The 22024-nt window shown below is 38.9% G+C and overlaps 3 protein-coding genes across 10 annotated transcripts in view; 1 reads left to right on the top strand and 2 right to left on the bottom strand.

The window, feature by feature from the left end:
- The window catches only part of EFL1 (elongation factor like GTPase 1), a 69586-nt gene extending 69383 nt beyond the window's left edge, over window positions 1–203 (bottom strand). The window contains exon 1 of the mRNA XM_027688815.1: window positions 103–203. The gene's annotated coding sequence lies outside the window, so the exon portion shown is untranslated. The remainder of the gene's footprint in view (window positions 1–102) is intronic.
- SAXO2 (stabilizer of axonemal microtubules 2) lies at window positions 179–10100 on the top strand. The gene is made up of 4 exons (XM_027688820.1): window positions 179–305; window positions 5737–5916; window positions 7130–7332; window positions 8934–10100. Exons 1-4 carry the CDS (start codon window positions 265–267, stop codon window positions 9905–9907), a joined length of 1398 nt encoding a protein of 465 aa, XP_027544621.1. The 5' UTR covers window positions 179–264; the 3' UTR covers window positions 9908–10100.
- A 3024-nt stretch (window positions 10101–13124) lies between these two features.
- The window catches only part of ADAMTSL3 (ADAMTS like 3), a 180268-nt gene continuing 171368 nt past the window's right edge, over window positions 13125–22024 (bottom strand). For 7 of the 8 annotated variants that reach the window (XM_027688806.1, XM_027688810.1, XM_027688811.1 and 4 more), the window contains 5 exons: window positions 20134–20317; window positions 17487–17691; window positions 16419–16528; window positions 15607–15821; window positions 13125–15078 (listed from right to left, as the gene is read on the bottom strand). In XM_027688806.1, the coding sequence (XP_027544607.1) occupies window positions 14969–15078; window positions 15607–15821; window positions 16419–16528; window positions 17487–17691; window positions 20134–20317 (824 nt within the window). In that variant the 3' untranslated portion in view covers window positions 13125–14968. Of the gene's footprint in view, window positions 15079–15606; window positions 15822–16418; window positions 16529–17486; window positions 17692–20133; window positions 20318–22024 lie in introns of those variants that run through there. The other variant, XM_027688812.1, reaches the window with a different exon arrangement.

The raw sequence follows: 22024 nt of genomic DNA, 5'->3' as shown, positions 1-22024 counted from the left end.
CTTCCCCGGCCCCGCAACGCCCCGGGAGGGGGGCACAGACCGCCCTGGGGCGAGGGAAGCGGTGAGTCAGCCCTGCTGCCTCCCGGAGCGGGGAACACTCACCTGCGCTCGCTCCGGCGCCGCTCCCGGAAACCCGTCCCGGCGCCGCTCCCGATCCCGCCCCGTGACGCCGGACGGAAGCCGGGCCGGGGCCGCTCCCCGCGGTGCCGCCGTTGCCACGGGACGCGGCGTCCTTGGTTACCGGCCGGGGCGGCCGCAGCGGGGATGGGGCCGCCGCGCTGTCTGTGTGAGATCTGCTCCTGCGGGTGAGTAGGTTCCGCTCCCAGCAGATTCGCGGGCGGCACCGCGATCTGCTGGAGGGCAGGAAGGCTCTGCTGAGGGACTTGGACAGGCTGGAGCGATGGGTCGAGACCGACGGTGTGATGTTCGACAAGGCCAAGTGCCGGGTCCTGTCCTTGGGTCACAACAACCCCATGGAGCGCTACAAGCTTGTGGCAGAGCGTCTGGAAAGTGGCCCAGTAGAAAAGGACCTGGGGGTGCTGTTTGACAGCGTCTGATCATGAGCCAGAGTGTGCCCAGGTGGTCAAGAAGGCCAATGGCACCTGGCCTGTGTCAGGAATAGCGTGGCCAGCAGGACCAGGGACTCGGCACTGGTGAGGCCACACATCAAGTGCTGTGTCCAGTTCTGGGCCCCTCAATTCAGGAAGGACATTGAGGTGCTGGAAGGGAGTCCAGAGAAGGGCAATGAGGGTGGTGAAGGGTCTGGAGCACAAGTCCCATGAGGAGCAGCTGAGGAAGCTGGGGTTATTTATCCTGGAGAAAGGGAGGTTCGAGGTGACCTTATCACTCTCTACAAGTCCCTGAAAGGAGATTGTAGCCGGGTGGGGGTCATTCTCTTCTCCCAGGCAACAAGTGACAGGATAAGAGGACACAGCTTTAAGCTGTGCCAGGGGAGGTTTAGGTTGGACATTAGGAGGAATGTCTTCACAGAAGGAATGACTAGACATTGGAATGAACTGCCCAGGGAGGCAGTGGAGTCACTGTCCCCAGAGGTGTTTAAGGAAAGGCTGGATGTGGCACTTGGTGCCACAGTCTAGTTTACATGGTGATGTTTAGTCACAGGTTGGACTTCATGATCTCAGAGGTCTTTTCCAACCTGGCTGATTCTGTGAGCAGTGCCCCAGGCCACCAGGGAGTGGGGAGGGTGTTGGGGCCTCAGGGCCCCAGCAGGGTGGGGGTCCTCCCCCCGGAGGTGGCAACGGGGCCAGTCGGCACTCCGGGCCCACCCCACAAAGTCACCCTTGATCTCACCTCCCCTCACACACCCTGGGTTACATGGGGTCCCTTGCCTGGTCACAGCTAATATTTTTAGCAGTGGGAAGGTGGAAAATGAGTAACAGTCCCATTTCAACAGTTTCTGGCTTCCCTCTTTTCTAGAAAGGGATCTTCTTGGTAAATATGAAGCAGTATGTTTACATTTAAATCAGGGAGGGGTAAAAGAAGATCTTAAATGCACTAAAATGGAACACAATGGAGAGAGTCTTTGAAAGCCACCCAAACTAAATGTCAGGATCAGGCTTTTCCATAAAGCCAGCTCCCATTGAAAGACTGCATGAAAAAACAGGTTTCATATCAAGGTCTGTATAGCAGACACACTCCTTATATGTTTCTGTGGGGGAAGTTTGTCTATCTGTTCATGAGCCACCATTTTTCTAATCTGTAGACAGGGATCAGAGGCAGGCAGTGAGCAAATCTCCTCACATTATTTTTGGCTGAGACTCTGGCGAATTTTGCCCCATAAAATTGTTTCAAAAGTCCTAGATTAATGAAGAGTTGGAAAGCATTGTTTTCATGATGAGATAACAAATCTGGCTTAGGCTCAAGTATAAAGATGGTGAGATAACACAATGAGAGAGCACAAAATAAGGTTCAACTCAACTGAAAATTCTCAATCCAAAAACCTAGTTTAATAATACAAATAATTGAATTAAACATGCAGAAAGCTTGTGGTTTAAAACAAACATCACTGAAGTTTTTACAGTCAATAGAATCTTAAGCCATTATTGGTTTAGGCAGCACATTGTGTTTGCTTCAGTGTATAGTGTTTCTGTTTTTAGGGGAAGGCTGGTCACTTGGCAGTGTTACCTGGATACTGGAATGCATAAACATCCTAGAAGAGATTTCAAAGCAAATATAAAGATCTAATGTTTTGCACAAGTTATCATTTAGCTATTTGCAGAAAAATTTGTGGACAATTACTGCTTAGTTCTAAATAATAAAATAAAAGGAAACAATCTTTCCTAGCTTTTCCCAGAAGAAAAAAAAAACACCACTAAAAAACCTTATAAATACAGGGAGAAAAGCCAGTACAACAGAACTTTATTCTGCTTTCTCTAATACAGGATGTAAAATCTGGCTTCCAAAGAAGAAAAAAGCCTCTGTGGGAGATGACCTCTCTGCACTCAAGAATAGTATTTGTCTGCTATAAAAGATACATAAGATGTATACAAAGATGCATACAAAAGCATAAAAGATACATGAAGGGTGCTTACAAAAGCATAAAAGTTTAGTTTTGAGATACAAAAATAAACTACTGCTTTATCTTCTCAATCTGTCAGCTACCCCTCACTTACTGCACTTTTGTTATCATTATCATAAAAATCTAGATTCTGAAATAAATGTAAGTTAGAAGGAAAGAGGAAGATCTCTCTAAAAATCTCTCTAAAATAAGCCATCATACTGACCACATGGAAATAACACAAAAACCCAACAAAACTGACCAGATCTTCTGTCAACACTAGGAAAGTAGGTGACTCCCAAAAATAGTGTCCATCTATCATTTCTGTCTTTCAGACCACAGCATGTGTACTGGCAGTTAAAAAATAAAAGCTTTGAGTTGGAAAGGGGGGGGTTAATAAGTTTTTTATTATGATAAACATTAAACTTTTCTCATTATTAGTCTAGTTCTCTGGGAGGAAAAGGATTTGTGGGAAAATTTCAAGGGTCTATCTAGCATTGCATAAAAACAAATGTATGTATGCCAGGCCCTAAATAAGTTAAATGCACCAGCATTCTATTAAAATAACCAGAACAACAGCATTTGGCACTAGAGAGCTCATATACTGTCACTTCTACTTAGCTGATATTCTATTCAGACATTGTGCAAGCCACAAGTTAGTTGGTCTCCCTCAAAAAAGGGAAAGAATAATAATCCATCAAAGCAGGCACCAGTCAGTCATGGGAAAAGGCATATTCTCACCAAATTAGTTTGAATTATCAGTAACTCTGGGGTTGAAATTAAGATAAATACAAGGAACAACAAGTTAAAAATAATCAGTGTTTCAAGGAGTTCTGGCCAAACATATTTCATTTATCAGAGCTGCAATCTGTCTTCTCTGAGGATTTGTAGCATTGTGATGGCCTGTATAAAGTTATTATCTAAATGAAAACTTTCACTTTAGCTGCTGGACAACATCCTGAAGTAGATTTATCGGTTTACCAAAAATACCCTGATCTCTCCTCCAAGTCAAATTCACACTGATATTAAGGTAATATTACATTGCCATTTAGGCCCACTGAAAGTACTTTCACAACACAGAGTAGGATGGAGGATCTTCCTGAGCAGTCTCATCTGATTTGAAGTAATTCTGTAGAGTCTGCTCAGAATTATTTCATATACTAGAAATGACTGGGATGAAGGACATTTTTAGATCAGCGATGAATTCTAATAAAATCACAAAAATCTCTTTTCTTGGAGAGATAGAGTAGATAACTTCCACCTCTGGGTTTAAATCTACCAAGAACTACAGGCTCACTCTGCAAGTAATTATTTTTCTAGTGTCTGTTTCTGTTTGTAGCATGTCCATTCAGCAATACTGACAACCTTGCTTCGCAAATATTCAGAGTTAAGTCCTTTAAGACTGGTGACACCAGAGCAGAGGAGGCGTTTTTGTTTGATGATTGGTCTGGATCAGCATATGGCAAACTGAAGATTGTCACAGTGAAGGTTTTGCAGATGAATAGTATTTGTTTCAAACTCCTTTGAATTTTATGCCAAAAAAATACATGAAGAACATTATAATTTGATAACCTATATTTCAACTAGGTTTCAAAGCATCCAATGTTTTTTGTTTCTGCATAGCTGTTACTTTTAGAAGCTCTGTGACACAGCATATGCTGTTTATACTTTCTGAAAAAAAACATTACAAAAGTGAAAACTGAGTTTCATGACAAATGTAATGACAAGCAAACACTGTGCTGAGAAATAGCACACACTTACCTCCTTGTTTTCCTACCTTTCCTGTTCTTGCCCTCTTCTTCCTTTTTCCTTTTCCTTCTATGTTCTGAAAAGGTCTCTCAATTGTTACTTGACTTGATTGAAAAGGAGTAAGGACCTTGGGCTTTGAAAGGATCTGGATTCTTAGACAGGGCTACTTCATTTCTCATTTTTTGAAGTACTGAGCTGGCAAACTCAGGCAGCACAAACTAATCCCAGCTTTAGGATCTCCAGTCTCAGATAACTTCTTTTAGTGGTTTTTCCATTTTCATTTTTTCATTTTCCCAACAGGAGTCCTTCGTGTCTGTTTCTGTATTCCATTTTACCTTGCTTTAATTTATTGTTTTTCTTTTTGGTATTGAGTGCTAGCTAAATTTCTCCACATACCTTTGAACTATTCCTTGGATATCTACCTTCCTGAGACTTGAATTTATCTGTACTCAGTCAGAGTACAGATAAAACCTCCTGGGTTTTTAGATATTTCTGCTTTTCACGTACAGAATTTTACAATACTTTTTATTTGAAAAATTATTTATTGGTTTTTTCCCTTTGCTTGTATCTGAACCAGTACTGCAAGTTGTCAGCCAGAAGGAGGAAAATCTTTTGTTACGTATTTCCTTGAGGGAGAGATCAAACAACAATCACTTCAGCCAGAGATGGGTTTTATGCAAATTAGAATGAATATAACAAGATTTTCAAAACAATAATAACGTGTAAATCTTAATTTCATGAGTCATCTATGCAAAACAACAAGGTGTAAGTAATGAATTGTCATGGTATACCTTTGAGCACAACAGTGTCATTGATATAGGCATCAATGACAAGCAGGTGTAATTGAAATAAAACCTGTTAAGAAAAAGAGATGTTTACTTCTAAATAAACATGGGTTTTGGATAGAATTCAGTCAGTCCCTGGAGAAAAAAAAAAAGGGTTAAAAAGTCAGAAATGGTCTGCAGAACACCAGAGATTCCACACCACTAAAATTTTAGTCAGAAAGTATTAACAATAGTGGTGAAAATAGGTGAGATGTACAGAAATAAAAAGACAAGTGATAAGGGAATACAGTAAAAAAGAGGCAATATGAGACAAGAAATGTAATTAGTGATCTTTACAAGTAAAACTAATAATATCGATAAAGATTAAAGAAAAGAGAGGAAAGCCATCTTGGTGGTAGCATCATCGAGAGGACTGAGTTCAACTCTATCCATCCCTTGTACTCTGTACCAAGGACTAACTCACATCTGATACTGTTTTTATTGATTATTAGTGTACTGTGCACTGGGACCTGTGCCATCAGCCATCAACATTTTGTGGTTTTCTCACTCAGAAAAGATTTTAAACCAAACCTGCTGACACTGTTTGATCTTCCCCATTTGTTGTTCACTCCCAGTAGATGGTGTGTGGGTTTTCCTCTGAAATGAAACCATTCAGAACGATCTCACCCGATGTGTTTTGCCCAGGCGCCATCGCTGCTGCCATAAACGCACGAAGATTTACGACGATGGGCTGCCACCGAGCCACAGAACCGAGTATGTGGACAACTACCCCGGCTATGGCAACATCTGCCCGCCCAGCAGCTGTAAGCCGAAACCTGAGTTCCAACAGCACCGCGGCAAAATGGATGGAATCTCGATATTTAAGTAAATATTTTGAAGCGATGTGTTTTACCACTACTCTGTGAAGTTTTTCATTCTTTCTTTTTATAAAGAGGGAACTAAACGTTGCATTGCTATCTTCTCAAAATGCAACCATTGCATCCTTTACACTTTTTGCGTATTTAAGGTGTAGATTTTGAGCACAGAAATACAGCTGCCACAGAAAGGTTGTAAAAAATAGCAAAGCACGCATACAGAAAGATTTGCGTTATTTACAGCATCCTTTTGCCTGTAAAGATAATGTAAAATTTTTGTCTTCGTTTTCAGCCTGTTTAGGAAATCTAGGTCTTGTGGAGCCTGAAAAGCTGGCAAGCTGGGGAACTTTCTGTAATACACGTGTGGAATCTAAAATAGTGGGAAAATGAAATCTTAAGAAAAAGGAATTTTTTTTTTGTTCATAGTTCTAAATTATTAGTTTCAAGAAAGCAAGCTGTAAAGGGGTTTAGGAGTTCTGTCAGTGCACAGACTCCGATGTTAAGCTTGCAGAATTAAAGAGCATCTTTCAAAGAGAAAAAGACATCACTTATTCATTGTTAGTGATGTGACAGGCACACCAACCTTTACTTTTTCCATTATTATTTTTCTTTTAAGCTGTGAGGGCAACTTCTTTGTTTATTAAAAGTTGTGAAACTTCTTTGTTTATTAAAAAAGAGACATAAATAAAAAACCCAAATGCCATTCTGCCAGATTGGTCATTTACTGTATGGACTGTTTAAACACCCACATATGTAATATACACCCTTTTAATGTAATGTGCCCATATAAAAACAGTGGAATTATGTTTCTGATTATATTCCATTCTCCTCATGCCATTAGTAAATGCTACCCCTCCTAGTAGTTTGAGCTTTGCTCTGCTTCTGCTTTCTGGATAATTTCTTTGCAAAATTACAGCAACTTTTTAAGTTTCCTTTCAGATATTTTAAATAATATTTTTAAACTGCGTATGAGATTCAGAGTGTTGAAAAAGTTGCTTCACCATCTACTTTTGAATAAAGGCTCTATCATGCATCAGAGCCTCTTGAATTTATGTACTATAGTTTGCTTCCCTCTGTGCTACCCCTCTAACATATGACATCAGGATGATTTTTTCAGAGCAAACATCTTAAGTTGTCATTTTTCTATATAGTGAAAAAACCCTGACTTCTTCAGGAAAAAAAAGTAGGTTTTTTAACCAGTCTTTTCTTTTTCCCCACTTCAGAACTGATTATTTACCATATGAAGTTGTGACGAGACCTTTTCGGGCACCAGCAGAATACAGACCAAAGTCGGGAAAGATTGACCTGGGGACCATATACCGGAAAGATTATAATCCTCATAAAGTAGGACCAGTGACATTAGCAAGACCTCGAGAGAGAAAACACACTACAGATGCCAAATTGGATACCATACCAACCTATCGAGGTAATAAGATATGCCACCTATGGAAAGAGAAATAACCAAGATGAAGGGAGTATTCTGAATAATCTACATTAGAAACTGGATTTGTTAGTTTGGGACAGAGTAAGACATAATAGAAAGCAGATCATAATGCCTTAAAATGTTGAGCACTCCAGTTGTTCAGAGGTGACGTTCATTGGTTCTAGATGAAAAGCCCTCTCTGAGGTTTTCTTGGCTAGAAGGAAATTCTAACATACACTTGGTTAGGCTATCTCAGGCAAAAGTGGATTGTAATTAGAGTGCAATATATCTTTCAGGTAGTTTTAGTTCATGCGACATATTTTGCCACAGAGTAGGTCAAAAGTGGATTTTGGATTTCTGCTTGTGTATGTTATAGCTTGTGCATATATCATCCTGGTAAGGATCTGTCTTGACACAAATCATTCTATTACAACAGTCAGCAGAAAGGAGCTAAATCTCCTTTTATGTCATTCTGGGAAGTGACCTTGATATACTTTACAGCACTAGAGAATTTTATACATGTGTTACTGAATTTGTTACATGTACTGCATTTTAGCCAGTTAAAAGTAAGTAGAAATAAATTACAAGATACAATCTACTGAAAATCAAGATGTTCCACATTACGATACCAGTGGTATCGAAGAGATAGTTGAAATAACAAGGATCAGATATGGGTATTAAAACAGGAAGTTAAAATTCTTGGTGTGAAATGAGCAGAGGAGAGAGTGCAGTGACAGAAGAGCTGGAAGGATAAAATGTGGGAAAACAGTCTCTTTAAAATCAGTTATACTGCACTAGCTTCTTCAAGCTTAGACCTCTGCTAGACAGAAATGCATTTATGTAAATACATTCTATTTATATTTATTAATTGTAAATAGTTATAAGGAAATGTAAATATTTCTATTTAGCATGTACGTAAGTAGTAAGTTAGCAAATACTGAATAAATTAGCCTTGTCCCAGCACACAACTTAGACAGTATGCAACTGTTTTTTAAAATTTAAAATGCATGTTAGCAACATGAAACAGGGAGTAAGGATGAAGGAGTGAAAAACCACTGAAACTAAATACAGGAATTACAACCCAAAAAACTGATTTCAAGTGCCTGTGAAGAAGTTCAGACTGGGCAGTAAGTTTGGTAAGTTTTGTAACTATAGCAGAACAGTCTGGCAAAGAAAACAAAAGTTCCAAGAAGCTTTAAAAGGATGTAATGTTGATATGGAAATTAAGAGATGATTCTATCAAGCAGTAGTGAACATGACCCATGACCCTTGCATAAACTTCTAAGTAAAATGAAAGATATTGCATATAAAACCTGTATAGAGCTATTTTCTGTATAAAGCACACACTAAATAAGCACATGCAACATTTTTTTTCCTTGAGAAAATAGTCAAAACAAGGCATCATGTACAATTTTGTCTGTTTTAATCACACACTATAATAGAAGACAGTTTTGCCATATCACAAACATGCAGATAAAATTATCACTCTCACTTACATCCATTTTCTTTGTTTTGCAAGATTTAATACCAGAAGAATTTGTCTTAATTTTAAAGGAATAGTCTTAAGAACACCTGTGTGGTGGAATTTCGGTTTTGCCTTACAGATGACTATAGGGTACGGGAAGCTCAAAGAACGGAATCTTGTAAGGTGGAGCAGACGTACCAGCCACCTACAGAGAGGTTTGGAAATCCTTCTACGTTTCAAGATGACTACATTCCTAGGGTACCGAATCCCCCAGAAAGTTTTAAACCTCCTGCAGCCAAGCTGCCGGATGGGCCTTTCGATGGGAACACCATCCATCGCACTGCTTATGTTGTTCATGAGATGGAACCACCATTCGTAAGACCAAAGGAAGAGTACAAGCCATGCGACCAACCCTTTGAAGATCTCACAACCCACCAGAGAGACTTCAAAGGGATACCTGGGCAACAGGCAAAAAGCTGCAAGCCTGAACATAGAAAAGTTGGATCTGATGCTCCTTTTAAAGGAACCACTGAATTCCAGGATCGTTATCAGCCAGTGCTGGTTTCCTTGCCTGAGTTCCGCAAACCCAGAGAATACGTTCCACCCACAGACAAGATGGATCTTAACTCCACCAACCGTCTTGATTACATTTCACATAAGGTTGCTCCTGTTCCCCCCATAAGACCACCTCATGGAAGAAGAATCAATGCCCCTTTTCAAGGGAACACTACTACAAGAGAAGACTTTAAACCTTGGAGCATCTGTCCGCGAGGGCTTATTAAGAAAGAACAAGAAATTCAAAAACCCACAGGAAAATTTGCTGATTTAACTACATTCAGATCTCACTACATACCACATCAGGGCACTCCAGCTCAAAGTTGCAAACCTGTACATGCTGTAGGTCTTAATCCAGTTCCTTTTCAAGATGAAACTCTGTATCGCGTAGATTATACTCCAAAGAAAACAGAGATCTGCCCCGCACATCATCCCTCTAACCTGGGTTATGTCTATGTAAACACAGATTCTCAGGGTCACCAATTCTTCCGCCGGTTGAGTCCAGAACCCTCCGAGCCAAACTGTAATCCTATTCCAAACGAAGTAGCTGTGACATAATTCTGAAGTGCAATATTTCAAGCACTCTGGTGAAAAAATCGGAATCCAACTTGTTCATTTTTGCTTTAAATAACACTGAAAGCAAATAATGCAAATTTTGCTTTTAGAAGTTTGAAGAAAACCAAAGCAAAACCAGAAGTTTATTACAAGACCAATAAAGATTTGCCAAATGCTCCAGGAATACTACATCTTACACAGTATCTGTCCTTTTTTTGATTGTACTGATTTCCTTGAATTCTCAGATATCATTGTGCTCCATCTCAAGCATATGTATGCACATTTAATTCTTCCAGATTTTCTACAACCAAATGATTGTATTTGTGAAATAGCAAGTGTCTTTTGATGGTAATGTCCTTTACAGAGTAAGCAAATAATGCTATCTATAATAACCTAAGTAATCAGTAATAATCTCAGTAATCTGGTCAAGTCTTTTTCTTTACATTTTGCTGCCCAAATCACAAGACAGAATTCCATGACACTTAGGCATTTCTAAAAACCTGGGTTTAGCTTTAGTCATAGTTACTTTTCCTTCATTCCATTCTAAAGTGAAGAGTATAAAGGTCACACTGTAATTTCCGGTAGCAATCAACAAGTAGTAACCTTACTCTTTTTCTGTACATGTAGTTGAAAGCATTCAAACACCAAAAGCAGATCATTAGACTCTGTTTTCTTATTTCCCTGATCGTGCTCTTTCAGCCTTACTTCCTAAAGTAAAAATCTGATGCAAAGCTCTGGCCACACTGAAACCCTCAATGCATGTGTCCTCAGCAGTTAAGTAATTTTTAAACCCAGTGTACAAATTCAATCAAATTTCACAATGAGATTGCAAAGATTTTTTTTTTTTTGAGTTTCTAATGTAGATGGTGGGGAAACAGATAGAATCAGGCTCAAAAGGTAAACATCCGCCATAGTTTGATCTTGTTCTCTGATTTTTAAAGCTAAACAGCCTGTTATCACTGCCAGAGTTTACTGCAGAGGCAGTCTGAAGGAAAAATGGCAGAAAACTGTACAGGTGTAAGTAGAGATAACAGAAAATAGTGTAAACTCAGTTAAAAAAAGAAATATCAGCCAAGATGCAAAAATCTGTAGACAGCCTGGCTTCAGTCTGTCTGCTCTTCAAAGAATTGCTTGTTCCAAATACACAGAAACCAATTTTTTTACAGACATTTTATATGACTATGCTTCTGTATGAGATATTTAATATTTTCTCTATATATCCTTAGCTGATTTTGGGGAATCTAAATGAACCAATTAATAGTTCTATGATTAACTGTATTATCATGCTCTATCACAGTATTCCAGTATGATTTTTTTCTCAGTATTGCATATCTTACACCTACTGGTGTAGAACAGAGTTCTGCAGAATTATGTGCCTGTACTTCATAAACAAAATCAGCCATAAAAGGGCTAAGAGCAATGATAGAAACATTTTTAAAACAGGAACTTGGTCATATGAAAGCAAGAAAGCTGAACTGAACATATCAGCTGTGCACAAAAGCATCGCATGAGAGAGATCCAGACATTATTAGAGCATCAGTCACTTTCAGACAATTCTTTTTTTCATACTGTGTTTTGTAATATGACTTACTCTGTTAATGAAACAGCAATTGTTATACTTTTCTCTCTGAAGATTATTCACATTCCTCAGATTGTGAATGAACAAGGACAATGTAAATCTGTGAGATCCTAAAAGTAGGACAGGAAAAAGTCCAATTCGTTGTCATCTTCCTTTACCACAGAAGAAAAAAATACGAACACCCCTTTTAGTCAATCTCTGTCTGGTCACAACTGAGGAAATAACAAAGTCAAACCTTTGCACAGTCACATCTACTCAGGTCCATGTCCTACACACAACCTTGGTACCTCTTGAGCAGTTTACAGAAGCTCCTAATGCCTCCCAGCTCTCTTTTCTAGGCAGGGAGAAATGCAATCTGAATCCATGAAGTTACGTGTGCCTGCATGTTCTGATCCAAATGGCTCTTCCTCCGAGTCTGTGAGTGAGCCCAGATGCTTTTTTTAATTGACACAGCTGTTTTTTCAGTTCTGAAGTCACTTCCCTCCCCTAAGTTATGGAAAGTAATTTGCTGCCACCTACCAGCACGGTACAAAAATTTTGAGAGGAAGTGGAGGGTATATTCAGATACATTTAACAGTTCCTCTGCAGATGTGTTTAAAGACTTTTAGGGTGGAGGGGCATATTGCCTTTCATTTTGTCCTTAATGTTTTCTCCTAAGTTTAATAGTGAAAGAGAGAAGTCTTTATTACATTACAGTTGAAAGAGCCACAACATATTGATGGTGCTTCCAGAAAAAGCATCAAAAGATACTATAAACCTTCAGACAGTATTCAATACTTGACATCAACTTTTTCATAAGCAACATATTATTGAAATGCAGACCAAATGAAGAGCAGGCTGGAAAACTAATATTTTTCCAAAATAACAGCTGTTAAAAAAGCATTTTATGATGTCATGCTAAACCAAGATGTAAAAGCAGAGAAGTTATTCATGGATTCAGTTGCTATTCGAGAAGAGCTTTCCATGCACTCTGCCATACAGCAGCAGGCTGCACAGAATCTTTACTTTGTTTTCAAGACTGCAAAAAGGGAATGCACTGCTGAACCAAAGGAAAATTAAACAGACCCGTGCACCTTTGCCAATATTACCATCTAGGATAACTCTGGAACACCACCATCCACTGCTAGACATTTATTTTCTATTTAATAAAATTTTTTAAGGCTTTTATTGTTCATACTGTTTATGAGACTCTTCTTTCTAATGACTATTACCTATATTGGATATTCTGAAACAACTTTTTCATGTAGCCATTCTCACCACTCACTAAATATAAAACATGGAGCTGTTCTGTAGGATCTAAATGAACCCTGGTTGGTGAAGGCCCAGCAGAGAAATGTAACTTTATTCTACCTTTTACAGAATTCTGATTCTAGATTTCCCTGAATCAGAGCTGACTTGTTTGAATTTTGGCAAATTCTCTTCCTTCTTTTTCACTCAGGTTACATCTATGTTATCTCTTAATAGTAGTGCAAACCAAACTGTAGTGAAGCTGAAAATCTGTCTGATAAGCTGTTAAAAATACGAACTGAGGCTCTGAAAAAATCCCAGAATTATGGACATAGTAAGTTGATAAAATAACAAAGAATGAAAGCGTGGTTACCATGAAAATGATAGTAATAAACAATCTCTGGGTAATCACAGTGTTGAATAATCAAACTATACTTTATTTCAGAAATATGAAAACTACGTTCAAGAAAGCTAAAATCTTCAGTTACTGGAGAAGCAATAAAATAATCTACAGAGGAATGTCATGCCAATTGCAATAAGAAACATTTACAGCACTGCTTCTGTATAGCATGCATACTTAATCAAAGACAGAGTTAACGCAACAAAAAATGCTTTGTGTTAACATTTGAAAACTTTAAATATAAAGGGAAAACATGAATAAGAAATTTTGGTAATAAGAAAAATATATGTCCAAAAATCTTTATTAAACACTGTACAAAACAAAATATTGCACTTTTAAATCAGACAATAAATATCTACAAAAGTATCTTACAAATGTTTTATTTTAATTTAAAAAAACGGCTTAAACAATCAAGACCCATTGCTGATTTTAAAGGTAATGATCAGGAATATCCTCTCCTTGCAGTCAGCCTTGGACTCAACAGTCCACCTTAAACATTTTCTATACAGTAGTGCTAACCTAATTTTCAGTGATGCAAACCCTGTGCAGGAATGCTGTGTAGGAACTGCTCTAGCAGCACACCCGCTCACCAGCCTGGAACAGCTCAGTGGTGTAACACAAGAGCCAAGTCAATGCAAGCACTCAGGCCTCCAATATGAGCAGTAGTTTGGAAACTACAAAAGAAAAAAAACATTTATTTTCTACCTCCTGTGGGGTTCCCTCTGCTTACAGCCCAAATCAGACAATCTGCAATATGGAAAATAATTTAGCCAGGAATATCGTAATAAGAATTTATCAACTTGCGAAAGACTCAGATGGTTAATGCTCATGATGAAAAGTCATCTTGATGGAAAACTGCTCAAAATAGACTTCTTTCACTTGTTTATCTTCATAATTAATAAATCCTCCTTGGACGTTTTTCCCCATTAATGGAGAAAAATAAAATGATTATTCAAGACAGGAAATCTGACAGCTGTGTTTGGCCAGTTATTGGCTCCCCATTTGACTTGATGTGCAAGAGAACAGTGATCACAGTTTCCTTCACAGCTCTGACAAGGAAGCCTTCTGTCTAATTTATTATCAGTACTGAAGTGTAATTGTGCCAGAACTTTGATCGTACTTCAGAGACTGGAATTAGAATAGAAACAATAAAAAATGACACCTCATTTATTCAAAACAGCTTAGAAAATTGTACTAGCATCTATAGTGTCTTTTACTGCATACACATACGTACAAGCATGAAAAATTGAATGTACTTCTGTGTATCCATCTCACAGCTAATATCAGTAAAACATATCCTGTGAGATCAACCCTTCAGCTCAAGCTGTTTATGAAAATGAGGTTGCTGCCAAAAATTTTACAACTACAAGCCACAGCTTCTATAAATTTAAAAACTGTGTTAAATATAATAAAAAAAATTGAAAACCTAGGGGTCAATAGTAGCTGCATTTCAAAATTTCTCAAAGTATTTTTGTGACTTTTTCTCTTAAGTTAAGGACAGTAAGCCCTATCTGGTGTTTTTAGGTAATGCTTTTTTTCCCCCCTGATAAAATTATAATGTGATGGCCTGTAAAATTTTACAGATTTTATGCCATGATATTATCTTGCTAATCCAGAAACGAAAATGTTTAAAACATTAAAAGTTCCATTGCAAAGAGTGAATAACAATAAAAGTTCCCAGAAAAAATATCCTGTCCAGCACATCAATCTGTAATACTGTTTTTTTCATTAGCCCCACGTTTCCATTTAATTGTTACAACTAATGTCTCATTTACAAGTATATACTTCGAGCATGTTAGATTAATGGACCTGTCTTCTCATCTCTTCACTGCAGCATCATGAACTTGCCATAGAGGACTTACATTTCTTGACATGATTGACAACATCTTTGTTTGTAGGTGTCTATCAAGCATAACTTTAGTTGCTTTACAAATGTACAGTAGTGAGTTGTATCCTTGCATTCGCCTTCTGAAAAATATATTTAGACATTACAAGGCTTTATAATGAACAAAAGAGAAACAGCAGAACTTGTCACTGTAATTGTAAACAACTGATGGATTCCTGGTAGCTTTGAAATTATTTTACTGTGCATTCCTGGCAACAGTGAATTCAAAGCTAAACGAGGTCACAAGAGGTGTGATCTCACTGCATTCATTTACTTATTGTCTGTTTCAGAACACTACCCCATCTTGGAGGAATTAACAGCTTGCTCAGAGACCTGTGAGTCACAACTGGCACAGTCATGTAGAGAAGTTTGCAAAAAAACAACTTCCTAAATATCCTGTTTCTAAAAGTGCTTTTGAGGCTTTAATACCAAACTGGCCTACTTAGAGAAAAGTAACCCCAGGATTATGAAGTGCTCCTTGGAGAGGATAGTTTTACCTTTGATGTACAATCAAATGCTTGCAGAATCATTAGTGTACAACTGTGAGTCACTTTCTAATATAACTGCTACAAACTATTACTATGCTCATATTTAAATAAACATTTACATACTGCCACAGGATGTGACATTGCAGTGTTGCCAGGTCACTGGTCTCTTCCTCCATCCACAATACTGATCAGCCACAGGTTTATTACTCTGTCTGTGTACGCAGTACACTCGTCTTGACTGAAATCCTCTCCCACAGTCCACACTGCAAGGCCTCCAAGGGCCTGTCCTCCAATAGACATCACACGCCTCTGAAGAACAGTTTCTTCTGACAGGAGGCCTGTGGAGGGAAATAAGTGGCAGTTAAATCTTTGCTTTTTTGCTAAACCCTTATTCACAGAATGATATACCCGATGCTGGAAAGGGCCTCTGGAACTGATTAGCCCACATCTCCTGCTCATAGCACAGCCCAGTAGACCAGGATGCTCAAGATCATCTCTGTGTTTTAAATATCTCCAAGAATAGAGGCTCCACAACTTTTCTGGGTACCCGTTCCAGTTTTTTCTTATATTTAAGTTGAATTCCCTGGATTTCATTTTGTGCCCATTCATCACACCTTCTCACTCATGAGGGAACAAAGGACAAAGCCTTGTTCCTTTAAACCAGTTTCTCAATCCTAGAATAGAAAAAGTGTTTTACCTTTAGGAAAACTTAACTGACCCTGAAAGACTGCATACTGGATGGTCCAAGTTCTTAGTGCATAACCTCTGAACTCAGGGGTTCCTGAATTCATCCAGTATCTACAAAGGGATAACTGTTACTACCTCCCTCCCTTGTGTTTGGTACCAAAGAATTTGGACATTTATACTGCATTGACAATCCTATGCCTTTAATTTGATCATCTAAAGAATCTAACTTGTAACTTTGTCAAGTTTACCTCTTTCTTTCATCACAAAAAGAGTTTGGCACCAAAGATCCATTACGAAGCTGACATATAAAATGACGATGCTGTAAACCTACAGGGCGGCCTACACAGCGACCAGAACACTGAAAATGGAGAGAAAAGGGTGAGGGGAGAGAAAAAGGAACAACCAAATTAATAACAACAGAATTACCCTTCTAGGCAGCTACCCAACTACAGCTGCACAGCCCAGCCATAATTCTTGCTCTGTGTTTCTCCTTCTTCAGCCCTATCACACCTCAGTTCAGATAAAGCCTAGATGTTTTGGATTCTCTGCGTAGAATTCACCAGGACACTGACTTTCCTGCTTATTTCTAAAGCTAAATGCATTGTCTGCTCTCATAAGGTCATAACCCTACTGCTACAACATTCTTTTTGTACCTCTGACAATCACAAACTTGCTGTGCTTAAAACTGTATTGGGAATGTGGCAACAGTAATTCTAAGTCATTACTTTTCACATCAAATAGCAAATAGTATTGCCATTTAATGTTAGTAATTATAAAAACTGTATCAATATGAACACAAATTTACTGCATAAAGGAAGAAACAGAAAATACAGGAAAACTGTTCTAGGCACTAAATATTGTGGCAACTGCTGTTGAAGCACATTTATATGTCTTTTTCGGGGACTTCACAAGTACAGCTATGCAAACTGTGTTCTTATAAGACTGCAATAAAAGCAATATACTAGCTTGGAAAATGGAATACATCATAATGGTTTAGCTTTTAAAATATACTGAAGCTGATACTCTGGTTTTGGGTCAAGTCTTCAACAAATAAAAGTTGCTCAGATATCACAAAATGAAAAAAACCCGAACCAAAACACACACACACAAAACCAAAAAACCAACCAAGCAACCAAAAACCAAAACCCCCAAACAAACAAAAAACCCAAACCAGGATTTCTAATTGACTGGTCTGAAAGGTAATTACAGCTACTGCCACAGAGCTCCTCCCCTGTGCAAGAGGACAGATGTTCAGCCGATGGCGTTATGACACTGACACACTTTTATGGAGTTTCAAGACAAACGCTGTAACTTACCTGTCCCTTTGTCTGTATTGGCCCCACTGAACACGAGTGGCCCGTGCAGGGTTTCCTTCCCACAGGCCGATCCCTGTGTGTACAAGCTGCTGGCAGCAGTGTCAGCACGCTGCCGTTGGCCTTTATTTGTTGACATGTGAGTTGTCGATGGCGGAATCCATTGCCACAAGATGCAGAGCACTCAGACCACGGACCAGCCACCCACCTACAGCAGGCACAGACAAATTTATAGCAATTAGTGCAAACTTGCTGGTAGCTCACAGCAATTGTTTGCAAATAAAAATCAAAAGAACCTGTCATTGCAAGTTTTGGATGTGAGAACACTTGCTTATTCAGTTAAGCAAGATCTTATAAATGTGGTTAACTGATGACTTAGCATATATGCTAACAGAAATTACACTGCCTGTTACCATGCTAGGTAAGCCCTAGAGACCCTGCTGGATGTGATGGAAGGAAGGATAGCGTACTTTTCCATAACTTATAAAATCAATGGTACCAATTTATTTACTACTTAGGAGACAGGTGTCATAACTCATCCAGATTTATTACACGGAGATCTCGCTAGATGATGGCTCAAGCAGAACATGTTACTTATTGATCAGAAGTTGCAAAGATTTAGTCTGTCTTGGCAGCTAGGAACAACACTGGGTAGGCAGAAGGTGGTAATACAATCTATTCACCTCATCTTTTCATAGATCTAGGCTAGAAATACAGAATGGGACTTTTTGTGTAGCACAACTCTGATAACAGGAAAAATGTTCTATTCTCTTCAGCAATTACTTAATTTTCTGACAGTCAATCAGCCTATATCCCTTCAAGGAAGATTAATCTTTTACAGGCTGCACCCTTGCATTTCTCTCTCTTTTAAAGCACAAGTATTTTTGCAAGCATTTGGTGCAGTGCACGCACAGCAAAGCACAAGTTAAGTACACACTCAAACCCTTATATCTGCTTAACTGTACTTCTCTGCTGTGACAGAAAGAAGTCATTAAACACACGAAAAACACTTTGAAATAAAAAGGGCCCATGGCACTGACCGCATGCCTAAAGTCTTTATAATTCTATGGATACTTTCTAAAGAGCTGCCTTGGGATGAGAAGGTTGTGCAGAAATCAGTAAGTGTGGAAATGGGAAGGGAAGTCTGGACATTTTGCACTTCCCTCCCAGGTCAGTAATCACAGGGAGAGGAGAAGTTATAGGCACCAAGAAACAGACACAGGGCTATTTTCTGTATTTTTCAGACATCTGGGATGCTCCTGTGTAGAAAGCATGGAATACTTCATAAAAGAGAAGCAATATATATGTTAGCATACATGTGCAACTCAAGGCAGAGTTAATTATGTTACTATACACACAATTCCCTTCCACTGGTGAATACATAAAGCCAAATTAAAAGCAGAACAAATCAAAGTATTTTAGAAGACAATTCAGTGCCCATTCTGTTTAGCCATATGAAACAACTAATTTGTTTTTGTTGTGAATACTCCGGGTCCAGTGATTAAGTCATGCCCTGCAATTCACTGAAAGGCATGACCTTGCTCAGGGGAGCACCAGGTCCTCTTGTACCCTCCTGTCATCTGCTCCAAAAGGCTGGAGTTTGAGAGGGAAACCTGCAACTTAATCTGTGTTTCAAACTATTGGTTCTGTTTCAGTATCTTTCCACTGGCAAAATGTTTGCTTTCTACAGGCTGGCTGGAGTTCAGTCTCACTATTTAAGATGATCTGTTTTTTGGCTGCTAATAATGAAATATAAACAAATTTCTCTTGATATAAATCTGTTGCTATGTTTTCTGTATTTAGAACAGAGTTAGAACATACTGGCAAGATGCACTCCCACAATGTCAGTTAAGGTTTTAACACTTCCCTCCCAACATTTTTCAGTGAAAGACAACTCCAAAGTGTGTGCGTCCCTCACGGATTTTTACACTGCTGACAGTGATGGCCAATTCCTTAAAGAACAGAAAGCACTTGTTTTGAGGACTCCTGTAGGGTTTCCTGCTAATGACCCAGAGCAACATCTTGTTGGGCTGGAATGCTCAGTGCAACTCAAGTAGTCTCAAGGTAAGTTTTTGGCCTTTGGATGCTGAGGTGTACTTGTCTGCGATATAAATATTTTCAGCCCCACAATCATGAGGTACCCCAGTTAATCTGGTGAGAAAACTGTCAGGGAAGGGCATGCAAGGAGCACTGTGCTGATGGGTATTAGACACAAATGAAGCATTCCACAGCAAACATCCTACTCAGAGCTCTGCTGGCACAATTGAGAGCAGGGGAACACAAAGTATCCTGGCTGCTCTAAACACCAAGAGTTTTCTCTCTGTGGGGTGGCACAAATTCCACAGAAGTAACACATCACAGTGTCTCTGAAAGATCTCCAGCTTAGCTTTTGAGGTGTGATAGCAGCAAGACTTGCTGCAGCAGCATGAAGACACTCTGATCTTACTTATTCAGCTGAATCAAGCGTTTCCCTCCTTGCTAGTGGATCCATTTTCACATCTCTCATGCTTCAGGGTTCATGATGAAATAAACCCCAAATTTCAGACTTGGAGCATAAACACAGAAATTTCACAGAAAAACACAATTTCAGGAGGTTGTGAGTGCATTTTAATACACAGAGCACGTGGAAATAGAGTACAAAGGAAGTTACCTGGCAGGGCAGTCCTCTGTGTTGCATGGCTGGTGAATAATCACTGGTTTTTGCAGCTCTCTGCACTGAGATTCGTTTACTTTCTGTTTCTCTGCGTTCATGCACTGTAGCCTTCTGGAGCGGGCTCCTGAATGCCCACAGCTCGCAGAGCAAGGACTCCACTCAGCATATTCCCATGCATAACCTAAGAAATGCAATTGGAAGCAGTGTGAGAGAGGCACTGTACATTGTAACTGTGTCACATTTTGATTGATTTGGCAGCACACTCTGTAGGGTGGACAGATACTGCATCCTCTGTAGACAAGCAAATATTTCAGCATTGTGAAAAGGGATCATGAGCCAAAGTAGAATTTAGTTCTATTCAGCTTCCCGTCAAGTTCAGCCCTTACCTATGAGCACGAAGCACTCTAAAAGGCAAATGGGATCAGCATATGTGCACATGAAGGGCACAACCTGGCTCACAGTAGGAACTGATGAGCTTCTTTTAAAACTTTCATAACATTTTTTATATAATGAGCATTAAAAAGAGGAAACTATAAATCAGGCTCTCTAGGTTTCCTGCTGTTCTACAATAAGTTTATTCTGAAGAAAACTCATCTTACTCCAGACACCTCACATAATTTCAGGATTTAAGAAAATCCTGTACTGAACTACAGAGAAGTATTTAATGCAAAAATAATTTGCTACTGAGGCATCTGGCAAGATGAAAAAAGGAATTTGTTTTAAAGAGCGTTTTATATTAAAAACCGATCACTTCTGACAATTACTACCTTTATATTTAGTCACAATTCCACACTTACCCCTTCCTCCAAAATTTTTTTTTGACACTTGGTAAAAGATGAAGTACTATGCAATATTGACAGATCTTTATGTGATCACAGAAGGAGTCAGGTTTTTCTATAATAACCAAGAATAATTGATAGCTACCAGCTGTGTCCACAGGCTCACTCTTCCAGCACATAATGAATTCTTTAACTTATTGTTTTTCAATGTTTCCTTATTACTTCTGGGTTTCTTAAAATAATACAGAAGGGCCTTTTTCAAAGTAGAAATAGTTAAATTTACTGACTGTAGCTATGATGGAGAGACTGTATTGTTTGTTTAACTAGGATGATACTGCTCAGAAGTGCCCTCAATATGCCTACTGTGCAAAAACCACCAAAGGAGATGATGCAGTCCCACAAATGCATTGGCATTGCCATGATGAAACGTTTACGTAAGTGTCAATCAGAGTTAAAGCTCACAACTACGAAATGGAATCACCCCAAAATACTGAGCAACCTGACTGGGAAAGGGGATTGGACAACGCCAAGGCAGGTGGAGAGTTCAGGACCTGGCTAGACCTGTTCAGAAATTCTAACTGTAGTGAGCTCTAGATTAGGATCAAGGAGGACTGGACTTATTTTTTGATAAATTCTACTAGAATATTTTCTGACTCAGTTCATTAATATTTTTACTTAATTTTTATTTTTAAAATAAATTTTTGGATCATAGATATGTTTCAGTAAAATTACTTTGCAAATGTAACTGACTCTCTAACTCCAGACATACCAGAACCATCCTCACCCATAAAACAGTCACTGAGAACACCCTGATACACAGTGCAGGGGATCTGATCCTACTGCCTGAGTCCTTTGCACCATAAGCCAAACCATATTGATAGATTAAGAGATAAAATACATATAGAACCTTTGAATTTCAACAGATACTTGTTTTTAAATCTGATTTGCATTCCCTGGGAATTGACTGGTCAGAATTTTATTTTTTTTTTAATGTCAAAGGGAGTTTGATGCTTTGCTGCCAGACTCTTAGGAGGATCTAAGTTCCTAACTATAACTGGGCTTTTAAAAAGACAATATAATTAATTTCTAAAGTTTTTAAAATGTTTAAA

This window comes from Neopelma chrysocephalum, unplaced genomic scaffold (genome assembly GCF_003984885.1).
Source record: "Neopelma chrysocephalum unplaced genomic scaffold, ASM398488v2 Primary Assembly neopelma1_75, whole genome shotgun sequence".
NCBI lineage: Eukaryota > Metazoa > Chordata > Aves > Passeriformes > Pipridae > Neopelma > Neopelma chrysocephalum.
Note: the sequence above shows the minus strand (reverse complement) of the source record. Positions and strands in the feature narration are given on the sequence as shown.